Genomic DNA, 20,004 nt, shown 5'->3' with positions numbered 1-20,004 from the left:
GTTCAATCGGCGCTGGAGGCAGCGGCCGCGAGCCGAGCGCAGCTTGCCGAGGAGTGGGCTGCGCGTGTGTGAGAGAGAAAGAGAGAGAGAGAGGGTGCTGCTCTTTTTTTCTCCTTTCCCCTCCTCCTCCTCCTCCTCCTCCTGCTCTCTCTCCTTCCCGGCCTCTCTCCCATTTCCCAGCGCGATCGCAACTCTGCACACAAAAAGCAGCAACTGCAACCAGCCGCCCTTCTCTGCTGAGCAGCAAAGCGAGCGAAAAGTTGCTCCAGGTCGCGAAGGGAAGCCGGACTTACAAACCAGAGACTGAATCTTATCCTTGCAGATCGCCGTCTCTCTCTGGGAGAGGAAGGAGCGCGCGCACGTACGAACAGCTTCGAAGGATTTCCCTCCCCGCTGCATTTTTCCTTTTTAAAAAAACCTGCTCCTTTTTTGCCAGCGGGTTTCTGGCAAACAGGAGAAACTGACAGCTCTCTCTCTACTTGCATTGCATTGCATTGCCGGCACCGTTAAGGCGAAGGAGAACGAAGACCCTCAGCCCCCTGAGGGAGAGAGAGAGTGTGTGTCTCTCCGGCTCTGGCTGTTTCCCGGACTTGGCTTGGCTGCGGCGAAGCGGCGGAGAAAGTTTCTTCCGGGCTGGCTGGCAGCACGGAGGGTTGGAGCGTGGAGTGAGCCGACGAGGCGGTGAGATCCGTCCTCCTCCTCGTCGCCGTCGCCGTGGTCCCCTCTCCTCTCTCCGGCGGGAGAGGAGGCTCTTCCCCCCGCGGAGCCCAGCGCAATGGCTGGCGAGCTGAGCATCGGCCCCGAGCTGCCCACCAGCCCCCTGGCCATGGAGTACGTCAATGACTTCGATCTGATGAAATTCGACGTGAAGAAGGAGCCCCTGGGCCGAGCCGACCGCTCGGGCCGCCACTGCACGCGCCTGCAGCCCGCCGGCTCGGTATCGTCCACCCCGATCAGCACCCCCTGCAGCTCGGTGCCCTCGTCGCCCAGCTTCAGCCCCACCGAGCAGAAGACGCACCTGGAGGACCTCTACTGGATGGCCAACAGCTACCAGCAGATGAACCCCGAGACGCTCAACCTCACCCCGGAGGACGCGGTGGAAGCCCTCATCGGGTCCCACCAGGTGCCCCAGCAGCTCCAGGGCTTCGAGAGCTTCCGGGCCGCTGCCGCTCACCACCACCACCATCACCACCAGCATCATCATCACCAGTACACCGGGGTCCCCCACGAAGACCTGTCGGGCAACGGGCACCCTCACCATCACCACCACCACCACCCTCACCATCACCAGGCGTCGCCCACCCCTTCCAACGCCTCCAGCTCCTCCCAGCAGCTCCAGAACACTCACCAGCCTCACCCATCGTCCTCGTCTTCGTCCTCCTCGTCCTCCAGCAGCGTGGAAGACCGGTTCTCCGACGACCAGCTGGTGTCCATGTCAGTGCGGGAGCTCAACCGGCACCTGAGGGGCTTCACCAAGGACGAGGTGATCCGCCTCAAGCAGAAGAGGAGGACCTTGAAGAACAGAGGCTATGCCCAGTCTTGCAGGTACAAGCGGGTCCAGCAGAAGCATCACCTGGAGAACGAGAAGACCCAGCTCATCCAACAGGTGGAACAGCTCAAGCAAGAGGTCAACCGGCTGGCCAGAGAAAGAGACGCCTACAAGCTCAAGTGCGAGAAACTGGCCAGCAATGGCTTCCGAGAGGCCGGATCCACCAGTGACAACCCGTCTTCTCCCGAGTTCTTCATGTGAGTCCTTTAAAACAAAAACAAAAAAACCCACCAGCCAACCGAGATATGTTTCTCCCCCCACCCACCCCCACCCGCTCCCCAGTTGTCGTTCCCCCTCTCCCATCCTCTGACATCTCCATCCATCCTTACCCTCTTGAGCTGAGAGTCAGAAGAGCAACCGAGGGGCCTGGGAAGGGGGTGACGCGTTGGCCTGTTTAATCCGTGACTCTGCTAATCTTTGCAGATCCTTGTCTTCCTCTAGATGAGCTGCGAAGATCCAAGCGGGAGGGGAAGGGTCGCAACTTTTTCATCTTAATTGGCCAGAGACAGAGATGTGTAGAAGGGGAGAGAGAGAGAGAGATGGGGCGGAAGGGGGTGGGGTGGGGAGAGAAAAGGACTGTTTTAAACAAACACACACGCAAAATGTTTTATACGAATCGGTTGCTTGCTTGTAGAACTTTAACCTGGACTTTTCAAAGCAAAACGATGGGCACTGGACAAGCCATCTAGAATTACCTGCTTTGGAGTGGTGGTTGTTTTATAAACGGAAGGAAGAAAACAAGAGAGAAGGGAGGAAAAGACCCAATTTACCTGGAAAAAGAGGAGAGGACAATATATGCAGCCTCCTCATATATTGCCTGCCTATGAGAAAGTGACAGAGTTCAGATGGGACGTTGCCATGAGAGAGAGAGAGGGAGGGAGAGGAAAGAAAATAAAAACTCCTCGGTTTTATTGCCTGCTTGATTATATAGGGGATAAAAATACGGAAAAAAATCTGCATTAAAAATATTAATCCTGCATGCTGGACATGTATGGTAACTTCTATTTTGTACCATTTTTCTTGTTTAAACTTTTCGCATGTTGTTGATCATCAATCATAGCTTCTTTTTCTGTTCCTGTTCGGTTTTTTTCCCTTTTCAATGAGTGAGGAAATGTCACAAGTATATATATATATATAAAGCCCTCTTTTTTAACTGCTCATGCAACTGTTTCTCTATATTTCTTTTAAAAATAAATAAATCAGGGCTCATTCCATCAGGAATTGTCCTGGGCATGTCCCTTTGGAAAGAACAGGGCTGCTCTTGGTGGATTGGGCCCCCTGTTAGCTTGTAAATATATATCAGCCATATCAACCGGCGCAGGGGGCAAATCACAATAACATTTCAGCAGGCTGGCTTTTGATGGTTTTGGTCGTTCTTTAGGGAAATAATAAATTTACACACACACAGGAGGGAAAAGAGAGAAATTCTGGGCATTTTGCATTCAGAAAGCAACTTTGTATATTTGGTGCACTTTGAAAAGCTGTAACTTTTTTAAAAAAGTTTTTAGTTTTCATTTTGGTTTTTGTTGGGGCAGAGAAAATGACAAGCCTAACCTCCACCCCAATGATCTTACTCTAGAAGTTAATTCTTCCCAAATCAGCGGAGTTGACCTCCCGATCTATGCGGTTAGAAAGGGCCAAGTTCGCCCTGAATTAAATTGGACTTTACTTCCAAGTATGTGTAGTGGTGTGTCCTTCAGAAAGCGAAAAGGAAAACAAGTAGCCCAGGCAGAATATTATTAATGTGTGACAACGCTTGGATCCCGTGCTGGGTCTCTACTGCAGTCCCCAGTAATCTTCCGTTTGGGCTACCTGAATTTATCAGACACTCAGGAAAAGTAAGAGATTTTACAACTTGGCGATTACTTCTCCCCGCCCTCACAAACCCCTAGCAACAATTGGCCGCTTCACTTCTTAACGCTGAGAGATGCGAGTCAGTTTCAGTGGCTGCGTCCTGCGCAACTCACGTGCTCGCGCTCTGATTGGAGTTAAGTTAATCAGTGTAAGAGTAGGAATAGATTCTGAATGCATTAAAAAACCACACCTCTCTTTTATTTTATTTTTAAATATTGTTTTGGAGGCAGACACTTCGCTTTTTCAAGTATATTCTTTTTTGCAATGTTTAATCTGCTTCTTCATGCAGCCAGTGAGAGTTTAGCCAAATTTCTTCGCAAATGCTAATACTGTAGTTAATAATCTGGAGTCTTATGGGTGTGTTTATTACTTTTTCTTCTTCTTCTGGTGTTTTTTTCCTCCTGCAGGTCAGTAAAAGGATTTTATGTTGCACTGACAAAAATACCAAAATGAAAACCTTTATTTTTTAGTTTTCTTTTAGGGTTTGCTGGCACTGCTGGCCGGATGCATTTTAAGTTTGTATTAGTTTATAAATTAACAGTAATACCAAGAATCGTGAAAAATGAAGAGCATGGTGCTTGCCGTTTTAAATATTGTGGATATTAATAGTCATGCATCAGGAAAAAAAATACACCTCTGAGCTTTTTGGGTTTTTACGGATTCAACTGTGTTGAAGTCGCAACATTGCAGCAGCAGAGAGAGAAAAAAATATTGTTTTTATTTCATGTAAACGTTCTGAAGGGATCAATTTAAAATCCTGCTTATGATATGAAAAATATTAAAAAACACCTCTTGGTCTTATTGTAGTTTTATTCAGACTGGTTTCTGGTTTTTGTTTGTTTATTAAATTGTTTCATATTTTTGCTTACTAATATCATTGAAATGGCATTTTCTTTGGAGGGGGTACTTCTCTCACTACTTGGGGGTTGAATCCGTGGAACAATATATTTGTGACTGTTATTATTATTTGGGTCCAGATTCACCAAATCAGGGAACTGCTAGAACTCTGTACTTCCAGCCCGATCCATTATCAAAATTCTTATTTTTTTATTAAAAAAACCCCCTAACAATAATACCTGCTGTCTGAGAGAATGTGTATTTTCTCGGAAGTACGTTTTAATGTGTTAAAAGGGGATATCTTCCACATAAATGCCCTAAGACACTTAGTCCCAGACACTTGCTTTCAGAGGCAGCATATATATCACTGTGCCTTAACCTGTATATGATAGATCAAGTTGAGGCCAAATGATGATTTCAGCAATATCGTTGCACCAAGATGTGTTTTAGTCTTCATAATATTCTAGTTTGTCTGGAACTGGAGCTCTCATTTCTTCTTCTAAAAGCATGTAACTTGGAAGCGAATATCTTTGATTTTAATGAGAGCTTCCATGGGGAAACTGTTCAGGCTCAGGATAGAACATGGAGGTTTTGTGGCTTGCTTTAGTGTCCAACCTTTCAGTGTCCTTAAATGAAGGGGCCACAGCATTGGGGGGGGGGAAGAGATGCCAAGACCACGTCCTTCTGTAAAATGGACAGGCCTCTATGGAACTTTGGCCTGAGCTCAGCAGTACATCCCCCTGGTCTCAAAACACCCAGGGATCGGGAACTTTTCGCTCTCTGCAAAGATCTGTTTACCTGTGTTGTTTCCAAAGAGCCCCAAACTCTCCATGCGGTTGAAAATAGTTGCTTTTTCAATTGGACTGAAATCCTTCGGCCTGTCTTACTGCCCCCCCCCCACACACAGAGAGAGTGCGCTTCCACACCGCAAGGCAGCTCCGAGGGGTGGCGTAGGAAAGGCTCGCAAACTTCATCACATCAGGCTTTGGGGGGGGGTCTCTCTCAGGTGGAGGAAAGTGACCTGCGGCGATCGTGCTGAAACACAGGCCCAAGAGCTTAACAAAAAGTGGGCCTTGTGTATCTGTGTGTATACACAGAGCGCCATTCGAGTTCCCCGGGGAGGAATGGGGGGCCTCTTTGTTGTTGTTATTTATTAGTATTCAACAACCCGCACGCCCCCTCCCTCCCAGGCAAAACCAACTGCGAATGCATTCGTAAAACAGAAAGCGCCTATCAGAGCAACGCTGACCCAGAGAGTCCCGGGGGGCTACCCCTTGGACCGTCCTTCGCTGCATCCTCATTTCCCCACAAGCCAAAGTCAGAGCTGTGCATTTCCTGATCTAGCCAGCTTCACCTGCCTCCCACAGACCCGTCCCTCGGTTCCCAGGAGGTGATCTTCGCCTCCGCCACTCGCCACCGCAGCTGATTCATGCTTTCACTCCTCTTCTGTTAATTCACTAAGTTTAGGCTGATGGTGGAGGTGACTAAAAGAAAAAGCCGGCGGCGGCGGTCGATGTCCTCTCCCTCCTTCCTGATACAAACAGCTGAGTCGCCCAACGCTCAGAATCAGCGCAAGTGTAAACTTTTTCCAAAACAAAAACCCAACCATACAGAATTTAATTTGAACCGATTTAGGTACGCTCGAGGTGAGCCGAACCTTCCATCTTACTTCCATGGAAAGTGTAGGAAGAAAGGGGCGGCCATTTACGCGGAGGTAAGCTCTGTGGGTTTCTGGGGAACACGATAAAAAGAAAGAAAGAAAAACCAGTCTAAAACTCGGAAACGAAGCCTCGCTGAGTTGAACTGGGCCTGGCTTCCTGGTACGCGCCGTCGGGCTTGCAAGCCTCAGCAGGCTGACTAGGGAGTCAGCTCCCTTGACCAGCGTGAGACAGAGAGCCAGGAAACCTGATATACACTTCCAAGAGAATGTACGTAGGATCTGGATGGCAAAAGCTTTCGGATCTAGGCCTTCTGCTCTCAAATGACGGGCAAGTTGCGCAGGTAGGGAAGTGTGTGTGTGTGTGTGGTTTGGTTTTTAAACAACTTTCCACTCCTTTTCAGAACTCAAAGTGGGAAAGACCTACCGTATTTCTGTTATTCTTCCCGAAACTGTCCTCTTGTTAGAAAGGCAGAGATGGGGTGAGGGATCATTATAATCATTATAATAAGGCGTGCGTGACAGAAGGGGGTCGGGGATCAGTTAAATCTGTGAGGAGGAGACTCCCACACCGACCGCACTTGCAAGCGGAAGACAAATGGAAGCTTTGCCTGAGGGGCGATCATCCCCACCAGGCAGCGAGGGTTGTCAGTATTCGTAAGAGAAATCCCAACCCCGCACTGGCTGCTAGAGAAGGCGGAGAAGAGCCGCTGCCAGCCCGCAAGAGCAGCACGGTCTTATGGAGGAGGGGACTAGCGAGGGCTTCATTTTTCTCCCCCTCCCCACTTGCCAAGGGAGGCACGCTCGGCCTGTCGGAAGGCCTGAGCGGAATATTGTTCGTGGGAACTGCCATCGCATATTAATGTTCTCTCATGCATGCACGGAATAAATCACTGCAGCTAATTGAGCAACAATTTTCCCCCTCCAGGAAAACAGGCCTCAGAGAAGTACAAGGAGGTTCCTTTTGAGGCGCCCGGATTCCCATCAAATAACTGTGTCAGTGGGAAGGTTCAAGGGCAGAGGTCCGCTGCTGTAGGAAGTGCCCTGGCAGCAGCACTCGGCGCTCTTAATAAATGTTAATTTAGCGGATTTTTAAAAATTGAGAAAATCAAAGTATCAACCTCCTCTAGTTAGCTTGTGGGATTAAAAAATGAGTGGTGGCGGTGCCGAGGGGGTAGAACTTTAGAGCAGAAGGCGTCAAGGGTCCCGCTTGGAAGAACGAGCAAGGAGACCTCCTAACGTAGCGCGAAGTCATAGACATTATTATACCATCTAAGGAGGAAGGCTGGCGTAAGGACGTTAAAGTCAGAGCGTTTGAATTGCCTAATTGTAGGAGGGCTAGGAACATGGACAGCCGCATTATATGCCAAGCTAGATCACTGGTCCATCTTCTAGATCAGGTTTAGTGATCCTGGGATCACCTGGGATCTCTCGCATGCAAAGTGTGTTGCACTAAGGCACAGCCCTGCTAAAATCGCTTTGTTTTTTGGTGGTGTCCCTTTTTTCTTTTTCTTTTGAGGGGCACTCAGTTCTGGGCCTATGGCAGTGGGCGCAAGTTGTCTACTTGCTGACAAACGGAGCCTGGAGGAAGCAGGCACATCTTGCAGAGATGCAGTTACAGTATAACTCCGACCTCTGCAAATGGGACAGAGGGCGAGTTTCTTAGGCTGCAACCCTGCGTGTTCCAAGGCTATCAGGACACGTTGATGTACGCAAAACAGCGACTCTCTCTTCCTCTCCCCCTCCCTCCCTCCCTCCCTCCCTCCCTCTGTTTATGCAGAGGAGGCTAAACATGCGCGCACCCCCCCCCGACTGCAACCCTATGCACTATTGCTCAGAAATAAGGCTTACTTCGGAGTAAGCATGCATAGAATTGAAGCGATGCGCACATTCTCAGTCTAGGGGGTTGTATCAAAACAGACGCCCCAACAAGGTTGTTTTGAGATCAGAAGGGAAGTGAAACTTCATGCTGAAAAGGACGGAGGAGGATCCCCCCCCCAAGCTGCTCTACAAATTTCACAAGCTTTGTTGCTATAAAATCACATACAAACACACCATGAACACTTGTGGAAATTGGGGAAATGACCCTTAAAAAGGAATTTAAACATTCGCATTTTATGGAGACGACCTGGTAGCTTTAGCAGGAAAGAAGGAAAGAAACCCAACGCAGCAAATGTGAAATGCTTGTGTGTGTTTGTGTTACTGGATAGAAAGTGCACCAGAAGTCATTGCAGAGAGATGGGGTGGTGGTGGGGAAGAGGGCGCACTAGCAGAATGGATGTCTGATCACAGGGACCGGATGCAATAGATAAGATGCAGCCCCCAACCTGAGCATGTTTAACTCAGAAGTAAGCCCTACCTTATCTAATGGAGCTGACGCGCTATTAAGTAAGGCCACTGAATTCAACCGGGCTTGCTTCTCTGAGTAGGAATGGTGAGGTTTGCGTGGAATGTATGTATGCCAAATGGCAGCCTAAGATTTCTAGTGGGGCAGCTATGGCATGGGAAGAGACATACAGACTCAAATAGACAGACTGTAGCTGACACAAGATAGGCAGACGCCACTGTGTACAGATAGACAGGCTCACAACTCGGAATACAGACACGCTTTGGGTGGGAAAGATATATAGTTGAATAAAACTAGGGTGGCTTGAAAGCGCGGGGAGGTGTTATCCAATCTGAGGTTTCTCTCTTCCCCTACCCCACCCGATTTTCCCTGTGTGTGATTTTCCTCTGCACAGAAGAGAAGCAGATGAATTCAGTAGCAGAGCAAAACTGCAGGCCGCCTCTTCTCATCCCCCACAGGTTTCCTGCATAGGGACAGAAGTTCGGCCTTTTCTCTCGTTGCCTGGCCTGGAGTCTCTAGCTGGGTTGTCCTGTCCACCGTCTTTTCACTCAGCCATTTAGCCTACTCCACAATTTATTCTCTCTCTTTCTCTAAGGGCGTTCCGGTATATATATTTTTCCGTATGTCTCGATAGGTTCTCAGTTCAGAAGAACAGTTGACACAAGCATCAGCCGGAAAGAGGAAGGCAATTTTCTCTCTCTCTCTCTCTCTCTCTCTCTCTGTGTGTGTGTGTGTGTGTGTGAGAGAGAGAGAGAGAGAGAGAGAGAGAGAGTGAAATGTATGCACACCCACCCACACAAGGGCTGCCCTTGGGCCCAGTGCTTGCTTTTATATTATTTAAAACCAAACAACTACGATACGTTCCGGATTAAGCTCAAGCTTTCAACACCCACTGCTGAAACTCCACGCATGTGGTGGAAGCTAAAGATGGTAACTGAGGGGAAGGCGCTTTTTGCACAAGCTCGGGAACGCACGGCAGGAATACGCAATCTGCACATAAGCCTCGGGGACGATTTCCATTAGCTTGTTAGCCTCACACACAACCCCCCCCCCCCGCCAATATTTCCAAGCAGCTTGCTTCCACCTTAGACGGGCTGCTGATCTCGATGAACTCTCGGTCCGAGGCAGATCAGATCTCTCCTTGCGGACTTCTTAGCCCCCCCCGCTCCCTGCACAGCTTGACCCACGCGCGCGTTCATTTCCTCTCGGCTATTGATTGACAACAAAAATAGGAAGTGTTGTGCAGAGAGGAAGAAAGTGGAGTAGACAGGGAAGCGTTGGCCAGGGAAAGTAAGATGCAAGGGGCGCCATACGGTAGGGGGTGGGAGGGAAGAGAAAGGCTCAGTCACCTCCTCCTTTGTTTCAGATCACGCCTAGTGGTGATATCTCAAGAGCACTTGCTCCCCGGTTATTCTCATGCGGCACACTAAAGTAACCTTCCCCAAGAGAAGATCAAGAAACGTTGCTATGAATTTTGTTTCTCTCTTTCACCCCTCGCAACCTGAAGGGGGACTTCTGAAAGGAGATCTACGAGTCCTGCCAGAATCTTTATTTTGAAGAACTGATGTAGGAACATAGGATGTCAGACCACTGATCTCTACCCTGACCAGCAGCAGCTCTCCAGGGTTTCAGACAAGGGCCTCCTGGAGATGCCGGTGTCTGAACCTGGTACCATCTGCATGCAAAGCCACTGAGCCACGGCCGTTCCCTGTAGCCCTTCCCCTACCGTAGATCCAGGAAGGCAACGTCACCAGGCCACACTGTCCACAGAACGCAGAATAGAATGCCCCAAACATTCTGTAGGAGACGCATCGGAATTATGATTTAGGACCCATAAATTAAAGAGGGATAAGGCCTCATCCAAGCTCTTACTCCTATATGCAGTGTCAGACCTGCTCCAACGCTGCAATTTAACAATAACACACACATGAAGTGCGAGAGCGAGAGCGAGCCTTGGCCCATGTACAGAGTTCTGCCACTAACCGTAGCCAAGCCTTTCTGGGGATTAATAGTAAGGATCAAGTTTCGCCGAGCAGCATATGTAACTTCCAGGCAGGCTTCAATCTACGAAACACACACACACACACACAACTTCTTGGTGTAGAAATTAAATGCTGCTGCCCTGATATGGCCAACAAGCAAGCCATATTTTTCTGTTTTTATAGAAGCCTTCTTTGCGCAGGGTAAAGAGCAATCATGGTTATTAGTGTTCTCCTTTTATATATCAGAAACTGGGGCCAAAGAAAGCAAATTTTCCTCTGGACCGAAGTGTGAGGAGCAATGAGCGATGCAAAGGCTTGTGTTGTATCAGCCTATTGCATCTACAAAGGCATTGACTATGCAGTGGAAGACAAGCCTAGCAAACGTGTTTGTTTACTAGGAAGTATGTCCTGCTGTTTTCAATGGAGCCAGCTCCCAAGTAATGGTGCGCAGGAAGGCGGTCTTACAGCCCCAATCCTTTTACTCAAGCCCTACTCATTTTAAGCGTTTATCCTTATTTCCCAGGGTTGCAAGCCTATGCGCGCTTTTTTTAGGAGGACATCAGCGGGTACTATCTCTGAGTAAGAGCACTTATGACCGGGCTACGTAACTAGGAATCTGGATCAGCGCCCCTCCTCTTTCACGTCGCCTTTGGAGACGAAATATAGCCAAGCTATTCCACATTAGGAACTAAGCCCTGTAGATCTCAGTGGAGTGTTACTCTTGAGTAAGCATGCATGTGGCTCAGGAAGCATTACAGGACCCGATCTCGGAGTCAGTGCAACCTTCCCCCATCCCGAGGTGGGGTTGGGGTAGCCTATATAGTTCCTGGCAGAAATACAGCCAAACTCATACTGAGGCCCCAGCTCCTTCTTAAGGCGCTTGATAAGATTTCGCTACCGATTTGCAACGAACACGTGTCTTCCACTGACTCGAGTTCGAATCCCACCAACACCAACAGTTGTCACTTAGTAGTTCCATTCATTTGCATCATGGTCCGAGATCCCCCCCCCACCAGCAAAGCTTGATTTGTCCCTAATCCAATTTGCCTGTGACCTTTTCTTTTTCTTTTAAGATATTGTCATTGTAGTAAGAGCTGCATGCATAGAAAAAAAGTACAGGAGGTTTGCAGCCTCCTCCCAATGTGGCGTCTGCATCTGATTCTGCTCCTCCTGCATTCTCGAGGTGTGGTGCAGCCGCCGCCGCTACCGAGACCCCTTCAGTGCAAATCAGATTATTTTGTTTGATCTTCCAGTTTTGCTGGAGCTATTGCTAACCGCTGTAGAGAGATTTGCATTGCTCCCGGTTTGCTCTCCCTGCAGGGCAGAGAAGGGAACGACTAACAAGGTTTTGCCCCAGAATTAAACAAGAAGAGCAGGAAACGCAACGGGGGATCGCGATGGAAGGGGGGCGTAGCAGATGATGCCTGCGCCTGGGACTATAGAGGATCCCACTGGAATCATTTAAGACAGGCCTGGCTCAAAGTCAGATCACTTTTGGAATTGGGGCTTAGCAAATATATACACATTGAGAGAGACTTGTGAATGAGCTCTACTGGACTGAGTGTGACTTAAGTCCAAGCAAGCCAGAATGGGATCGGGCCGCAAGTTTATGCGCTCCTCCTTGGAAGTAACCTCTATTGAACCCAGTGGGACTGCCTTCAACATATGCACAAAACCTGCTTTATGGCTGCAATCGTTTTGTACACATACAATCTGCATAATATTTATTTTATAGCCTACGCAAGGAAATCTCACATAGAATGATTGGAAGGGACCACGATGCAGTGCAGGAATTTTTATTCTCCCAACGTGGGGCTCGAACCCACGACCCTGAAATTAAGAGTCTCATGCTTTCACCCACTAAAATTCTTATAACACTTTCAACCCACTGCCGCACTCAATGGGACTTTGTCCCTGAGAAGTGTGTGCAAGATCACAGCCTTACTTGGCAGTAACCGCATTAAATTCAGTGGGACTTCCGAGCAAACGGGCTTTAGATGTGCAGGAATGGGTTTGCGTGTGTGCAAATAAACTTAGTCCAACATGATTCATACTCAGAGTGGATCCACTGAAATCAAAGGACTTGACGTTAGTCATACCCAGAGCAGACCTATTGCAACCATTGATTTCAAAGGGTCTACTCTGAGCAAGACTCAGTCGGATCTTACCCCCGATTTTCGGTGTGTGCGCTCACCATAAAAACTCCGCAGGAAAACATCTCCCCCCCCCATGCACGTCTGATCAACTTTTGCAATCCAGTAGATCATGCACAGTACTGGTTAGCCTTGAAGGAGCCAGGCTGGCAACATTATTAGGATGAACTGGGGATTGCGAGATAACCGCTCCCAGCTGTGTTTTAGGTTTTAATGTGATTTTTAAAAACATTTTTTTTTAAAAAAAAAAATTTTAACTTGGCGAAACGCCCGCATAGTCGCTCGAGCAAGCTGGTTCCGCGGGTTGATTGACAGCGCAAGGTCACCGAGCTCTTCTGGGCGATGGGTGTCAAGTTTCAAGAGCAGACAGATAAAGCTGCCGGAAAGCTCTTTTCTCGCCCTCCCCCTCCGCCCTTTCCCTGCTTCTTCTCGCCTTGTTCTTTTTGCCATGGCGGAAGAACCCTCTTCAGACCAAAAAAGCAAGGACAACGGGCACTCTGCCCTACCTGCGCAGTTTATGCGTAGACCTTGCTTTTTTCCTGCTTAGCTGCGACACTGCGAAAAGTTGACCAAATCCCAGCCGAGCTGTATAGCTCAGGAATTTTGTCTCCCACCTTTTAGAACCAGGGGCTTGCAAGTTTCTGCTGCTTGCAAGCAGCAGCTGCAAATGTTTCAAACACAGCAGGTAAGGTTTAAAAAGTTCAGATCCATTTTGTATATTTAAGGGAGGGATTTACATCCCCCCCTTAAATACATCAAGGGTTCAATCCTATATAGATGTCTGCTCAAAACCATGTCTGACTACATTCAGTAAGGGAGCAAACTCAGACAAGGGGGTTTAGAATTGCAGCCCATCGCCAATAAATGAAAGAAGAAAGTTAACCTTTATTTTTTAAAACAAAATAAAAAAAATCCTTCCAGTAGCACTAAGTTTGTAATTGGTATGAGCTTTTGTGTGCATGCACAGTTATCTGAAGAAGTCTCTAAGGTGCTACTGGGAGGAATTTTTATTTTGTTTTGACTATGGCAGACCAACACAGCTACCTACCTGTAACTTTATTTATTTTTTTACTACATTTGCTCCTCTCTCCCCCCTTTATGGTTAAGGGTAGCCTTAGGCTCTCTCTGTGTAAGTGTCACTCAGTGCAAGTTACTACTGAGTAGATAAGCATGCAGGGGGAAATGTCCCCCCCCCCCGGAGGGGACAGAAAGGGCAAGATTGTGGGCAAATTGTGTCTCACAGGTTAACATATCTGTGAAAAAAAGCAGTGTGTATATATTAATGACAGGAGTTCATTATGACAGGGGAGGGTAAGTGGGGGATGAGCTCCTTGTTGTGGGTGTGTGGTTGCCCCCTGTCTCCCCCCCCCCACATAGACCATGCATGCATAGGTTTGTACTGCACAATTTTTGCTTTCTCTTTGACTATATACCTCCATGAATTAGTCTCTCTCTCTCCCCCCCCCACTCCATTCCAATACATTCTGTAAGGTGGACTTCTAGAATGCAACACTGGCTGGCTGTTTTATATAAGGCGGAGGGAAGGTTTCTGTGCTTGCTTTTCTCGCCGTTTAGAAAGGCACCTTAAATAAATGATACGCTTCTTGGACCAAGGCAGGAGCAAACCTTCTGCACAGCTGTGCTCTTGGAATGGAGGAACCCTTTTCTATGCTGCATGCTTTCCTCTGCACAGTGGCAATTCAGAAGTGTTAAAGGGATAGAACAAGGATATACAGCAAACCCATGCTTGACAATGATTTCCTGATGTTTCTGCTTCGCACGACCATAATTAGAATACTAAGTATATTGCAATTACAGAAGAGGGACTCATATGTAAGGCAAAAGGTACTGACACAGACTCCTTTCTCTCATCGCTCTGCTCAAGCAGTTAGGAGCAGCTTTTAGCGAGAAGGATCTGCCCTTTGAATGTATTTTATCCCCCCTTTTAAAGTTTCATTACTTCTCTCAAGCTACCCCCCTCCCAATGCGAAATGCAATGTTTCCACGCTCTGTACATGTGCTCCCTTAAAAGATTTGTTTAGCTAAGGAAACCGCTGCTAAGCTGCGAGAAAGGAATTAAATGTATAGAATGATAAGCTGCTGCTAAGACGTATAAGAACACTTAAATTAATAATAAGGACTTGTTCTGAGGCAAAATTCAATTTTGCTTCCTATTATGCAATCTTTGCATGTAAAGTTGCTTTAATGCAAAATAGCAGCTCATCAAAAATTCTGTTTTATTGATATCAAAAATTTATGATATCCTGAGGCATGAGGGGCCAGGGCGCAAGGTAGGCAAGCCATGTCCTTTTAGCAAGTTTAGTGCTTTCTGAAAAGAAATGTATTTCAAACTTGGGGGGAAATTATTCCTGAGATGACGGTATGGTGGTGGGGAAGTTTCGGTTGTGGTAAGGCTGCTTGCATGGGAAAGCCACTGAATACTGGCAGTCAGTAAGCCAGATATGGTATATTCTTTTGGCAGAGTTCAGAGATGTCACAAGCAGCTGCTATTATTGGTTGGAGAAAAAAGAAAGGGGTCTTCTGAAGTGTTACTAGGAAATCTCCAGTTTCCCAGCCTATATCCACAATTGTATATACTCTCTGACCCATTTATCAGCATATATGAATGTCTGCAGAAATGTACAAATGCAAGTGGCCAGATCTAGACTTGCTCATGCTTAGAACAGGCCCACTAAAATCAACGCGACTTCTTAGTCATAACTAATTTGTCCTATTCATTTAAATGGGTCTACCTGAAGAACAATTAAGTCTGGCTCCAACCCAAGCTGTCCAAAAATGAATCTGATCTTTTAAAAATTTATCTTTATTTTAAAAAAAACCTCATGTGCTTTTCTGTGCTCTCTTTATTTCTCTCTTAGTACCATGCTGTAAAGCACTGTGCAAGAAAACCTCACAACACACTCTCAACAGCCTCATGAGGGTAGGTAATCAATATAAGAATCTAATCGTTTTGCTGGTAGATTTAAGCTGATAGTGGCTCCTTCTGACTGCAGGGGGATCCATGGAAGAAGTCAGCATGGAAACCTGGTTTCCCATGTAGTGGAGGAAAATGAGTTGGGGGAAGGCCTGCAATGTTCTCCAAAACAGTAGGCTACTTTCTACATACACTCACACACCCCTCTCTGTCCTCCAGACAAAAGGCATTATCAGAGTCCAAGGACACATTCCTGCCAGGCGAAAACAGTCAAGGCCTGTGCCCTGGTGAGAGGTGTTGTGGCTAAGGGTGGTTGTGCACGTGATGTGGAGAGAGTCCTAAGGGCCAGGATCCTCAGCTCTGGTCTAATGTGAGAGATGCTGATGCAGAAGTCTGTCTAGAAGCCAAGCCTTCTGATCAACGCCCCCCACCAGATGTCAAAGACAACAACAACTACCAGACTTTTAGAAGACATCTGAAGGCAACCCTGTTTAGCGAAGCTTTTAATGTTTGACAGATTACTGTATTTTAATATTTTGTTGGAAGCCGCCCGGAGTGGCTGAGGAAACCCAGCCAGATGGGCAGAATATAAATAATAATAATAATAATAATAATAATAATAATAATAATAATAATAATAATATATTATTGAGGCACATGGAAGGGCTGGTTGTCAACACCCTGTGGTAAGGAAACACAGTTTGTGTATGCTCAGAGATAGTTCCATCTTTATTGCTTCCTCCAGTGAGCCATGGGGATTGGAAACAATATCTGATGTTCAGCTCAGAAAGGTGGCCTTCCATTCTGGACTCGCCGTAATAGCAGAATTAGTGCCCATGTACTGGTAGAAATAGAGCTGAGTTTGGGCTGCTGAGAAACAAGAGGAAGGCATCCTGATGTTTACAGATTTATTTTTTTAATCAAACCCTGCCACAAATATACCTGAAAGAGACACCCTCATGCATCCTAAGAGCCAAATGAGCATCGAGGATGCTCAGTGGACACAGGCACCAGTGAATAATAATAATAATAATAATAATAATAATAATAATATATTTATACCCTGCCCACATGGCTGGGTTTCCCCAGCCACTCTGGGCGACTTTCAACAGAATATTAAAAACAATACAGCATAAAAAAAGAACAATACAGCATCAAACATTAAAAACCTCCCTAAACAGGACCACATTCAGTTGTCTTTTAAAAGTAAAATATAGTTGCTTATTGCCTTGACATCTGATGGGAGGGCATTCCACAGGGTGGGTGCTACTACTGAGAAGGCCCTCTGCCTGGTTCCCTGTAACCTCACTTCTCGCAGCGAGGGAACCACCAGAAGGCCCTCGGCGCTGGACCTCAGTATCCAGGCTGGACAATGCAGGTGGAGACACTCCTTCAGGTATACAGGACCAAGGCCGTTTAGGGCTTTAAAGGTCAGCACCAACACTTTGAATTGTGCTCGGAAACATAATGGGAGTCAATGCAGATCTTTCAGGACCAGTGTTATATGGTCTTGGCGGCCACTCCTAGTCACCAGTCTAGCTGCCGCATTCTGGATTAATTGCAGTTTCCGAGTCACCTTCAAAGGTAGCCCCACGTAGAGCACATTGCAGTAGTCCAAGTGGGAGATAACCAGAGCATGCGCCACTCTGGCAAGACTGCGGGCAGGTAGGATCTCAGCCTGCGTACCAGATGGAGCTGGTAGACAGCTGCCCTGGACACAGAATTGACCTGTGCGTCCATAGACAGCTGTGAGTCCAAAATGACTCTCAGGCTGCACACCTGGTCCTTCAGGGGCACAGTTACCCCATTCAGGATCAGGGAGTCCTCCATACCAGCCTAGCCCCTGCCCCCCAAGAACAGTACTTCTGACTTGTCAGGATTCAACCTCAATCTGTTAGCTGCCATCCATCCTTCAACTGCCTGCAGACACTCACACAGGACATTCACCGGCTTCACTGGTTCTTATTTAAAAGAGAGCTAGAGCTAGAATGCCAGCTAGATAAGAAAAATGGAAGACAGCGTGGGGTGGGAAAAATGAAGGGGCAATTGAGCTGCTTGAACTCCCAATAGCTTTGTGTCTCAGAGGGTGGCATGGCTGGCTGGCTGGAACCATGAACATGAGAACTCTGTTTGGTGGAGGGTGTTATACTGCAACAGTTTGTTCTACTTTTAGCACTGGGGGTAATGAAAGACTTCTTGCTGTTGCTCTTTTTGTCTGACAGTTCTAAGTTAAGACTTCTTTAATGGCAGATTTACAAACACCACACATTTGTACTGGGCATCTGCTGCACCTGCGTAGGGGAGAGTGTTTTGGACCTGGACACCCATCAGTGGTTTGGAGTGCCTGCGTCCAGTTATGAAGGAACCCCTTCATTGACCCGGGTGCTTTGTTTGCTGGGAGTGTTCCTAGGCAGAACCCCATGCATATAGGTAGACATGTTGCATGGGGATTTTACAGCACATTTAAATTGTATTCTGCCATATGCAGTTAGAAGTAGAAATTTCAGAGTTAGGAAACTCCTAAGTGATTCACACATGGTCTGGGAAATCAGCTTTCTATGCATTGTTGCTATGACTATATATATATATATATATATATATATATATATATATATATATGTATAATAAATATATATAATAATGATTATGGAGATACAAGTTTAAGCAAGGACAGGCTAAGCAGAATCAAGCCTTCAGGATGTTTGTTTCTAACCTACTGGCTGTCTTATTTCCTTCTTTATCATTCAGAGCTCAGTTTAAAAATTGCTTTATACATTGTCTTGTCCACACAACAACCCCCATGAGAAAGGTTACTATTGTTTTTATTTTGCAGATGGGGAAACTTGCTGGAGGCCATCCAGTGAAGCCATTGCTGCGTTGGGGAGAGTGTTTTGGATGAACTTGGCCCATGGGATTGCACTAATTTCCTCTTTACAGCATGTGGCTATTAGGACTCTATTAGTGCATCATGGTGACCAAGAACCAGGAGAAGAAGCTAAATGGATTGCAAACCTACTTGAAGAGCACGATGAAAAATGGCTGAAGCATTAGCCGTGTCTTCCTCACTTCAGATCCTTCTCCCATTTTGGGGTTTTCTCCACCCCCCCCAAAAAAGTACAATGTTATTTTCAAGGGCAAGTTCATTTCAGACTCTGGATGTGGGTACATTTTGTAAATTTGCCCCATGTTAAAAAAACACAATAATCAAATATTTGCCTCCCTCTCCTCACCAATAAAGTGCATCAGGGACAAAGATTGTAGACCAGCCTGCTGCTGGGAGTGCTAGTTTTGTATGTCCAGAGGTTTCTTTCATTTTTTTTAAAAAAAGAATACAAGGGAACATTGTTTATAACTGTGATTCCCCCATTTGTATTTGACTCCATTCTACCACCTCATTGCACCACCATCTCATTCGGCTACATGGGCAGACCAGGCCTTAGGCAAGTTACTTTCTCTCACTCAGACTCAGTGTCTCCCCTCAATTCTGTAATATGGGGATAATGCTTGGTTGTTAGGCAGGATTGCTGAGCTGATGAATGTGTAGTGCTTTGAACTCTCTAAGCACTATATAAATGCTATTATTAGCACAAAACACGAAGACACAATGTGCCGTTCCGTCCACTCCAAAATATACCTGATTCACAATAAAGGTGAATCACAGGTAAGAATTGTGCGTCATTTATAAAATGAAAAGAGCTAGAGTTGAAGCCTGTCTTGAAGCCAGATTGTATGACAGGAATCAACTCTATTGTTAGAAAGCTTAATGATAGTAATGGTGAATGGAAGACACTTTGTACGTGTTTCAGGGTGCTCTTGTCTTGATTATTTATGAATGTCTATGATGCAGGTATAAGTCCGGACATTGAAAACAGGTTCTGAAACTAAGCCTGGTGAGTCTTAACTAAAATTAAACCCAGAATAAGAGTTAAATTTGCACTCGAAGAAGGCTGTGTAGTAATGTCACCCAGTTCCATAATTTATGAAGCAATTTGGATCACACTTAAACATAGCAGACTTATCATCTTGTCTCTGGAATAGAATTTAAAGACATTGTTTATAATAAATCATTGCAACTCTACATCTTTTGTCTCTTCTTTAATCTGTATCCAGTTGTACTTTACTGTAAATACATCATAATTACCGGTGTCTGGTGTTTATGTATGCAACAGCTGATAGGTGACACTCTTTTGTTTAATCGTCTGCACAGTAAGCAAAGAAGGGTTCTCTGCTGCAAATAAAAAAATCAAATCAAATCAAAGATAAATGTGGTACTTGGAGGGTTAAACAAGGTCTCCGAATCTGAGTAAATATTTATATGAAGTGCTCAAAGAAGGGAAAGGAGGGGCAAGATAACCCTTTCAATATAACTAAATATAAATTACAGAGCTTTATATTAGCTGTCAAATTATTCTAGCTCTTGCATTCAAGTACTTGTTCCACTGGTAATGCTACATGCGACATGCAGGTTTATGCCTTGTTGCAAGGCTTGGCAAGTAATTAAACTAAATTGTTTGGAGGTTTGCACAGATTCATCCAGTCTGTGGAAGAGACAAGCATTCTCCATCACCACTTAAAGGCAGGAATGAAAGCAAGCAAAAAAATGGTTCTTCTGTACAGAACTGCGCATGTAACTTCAGATCCTTCATCAATGGCCTATTTGGGACAGAGATAGTTTCCTTTGGTTTGAAAA

General features: G+C 46.3%; 1 protein-coding gene across 1 annotated transcript; it reads left to right on the top strand.

The window, feature by feature from the left end:
- Nucleotides 1–19,581, top strand: MAFB (MAF bZIP transcription factor B). The gene is made up of 3 exons (XM_035123601.2): nucleotides 1–1,746; nucleotides 15,259–15,320; nucleotides 18,148–19,581. Exons 1-2 carry the CDS (start codon nucleotides 776–778, stop codon nucleotides 15,269–15,271), a joined length of 984 nt encoding a protein of 327 aa, XP_034979492.1. The 5' UTR covers nucleotides 1–775; the 3' UTR covers nucleotides 15,272–15,320; nucleotides 18,148–19,581.
- Nucleotides 19,582–20,004: the final 423 nt, after the last annotated feature.

The sequence above is a fragment of the Zootoca vivipara genome, chromosome 7 (genome assembly GCF_963506605.1).
Source record: "Zootoca vivipara chromosome 7, rZooViv1.1, whole genome shotgun sequence".
Lineage (NCBI taxonomy): Eukaryota > Metazoa > Chordata > Lepidosauria > Squamata > Lacertidae > Zootoca > Zootoca vivipara.
The sequence above is the reverse complement of the archived record's forward strand: the minus strand, read 5'-3'. Positions and strand labels throughout refer to the sequence as shown.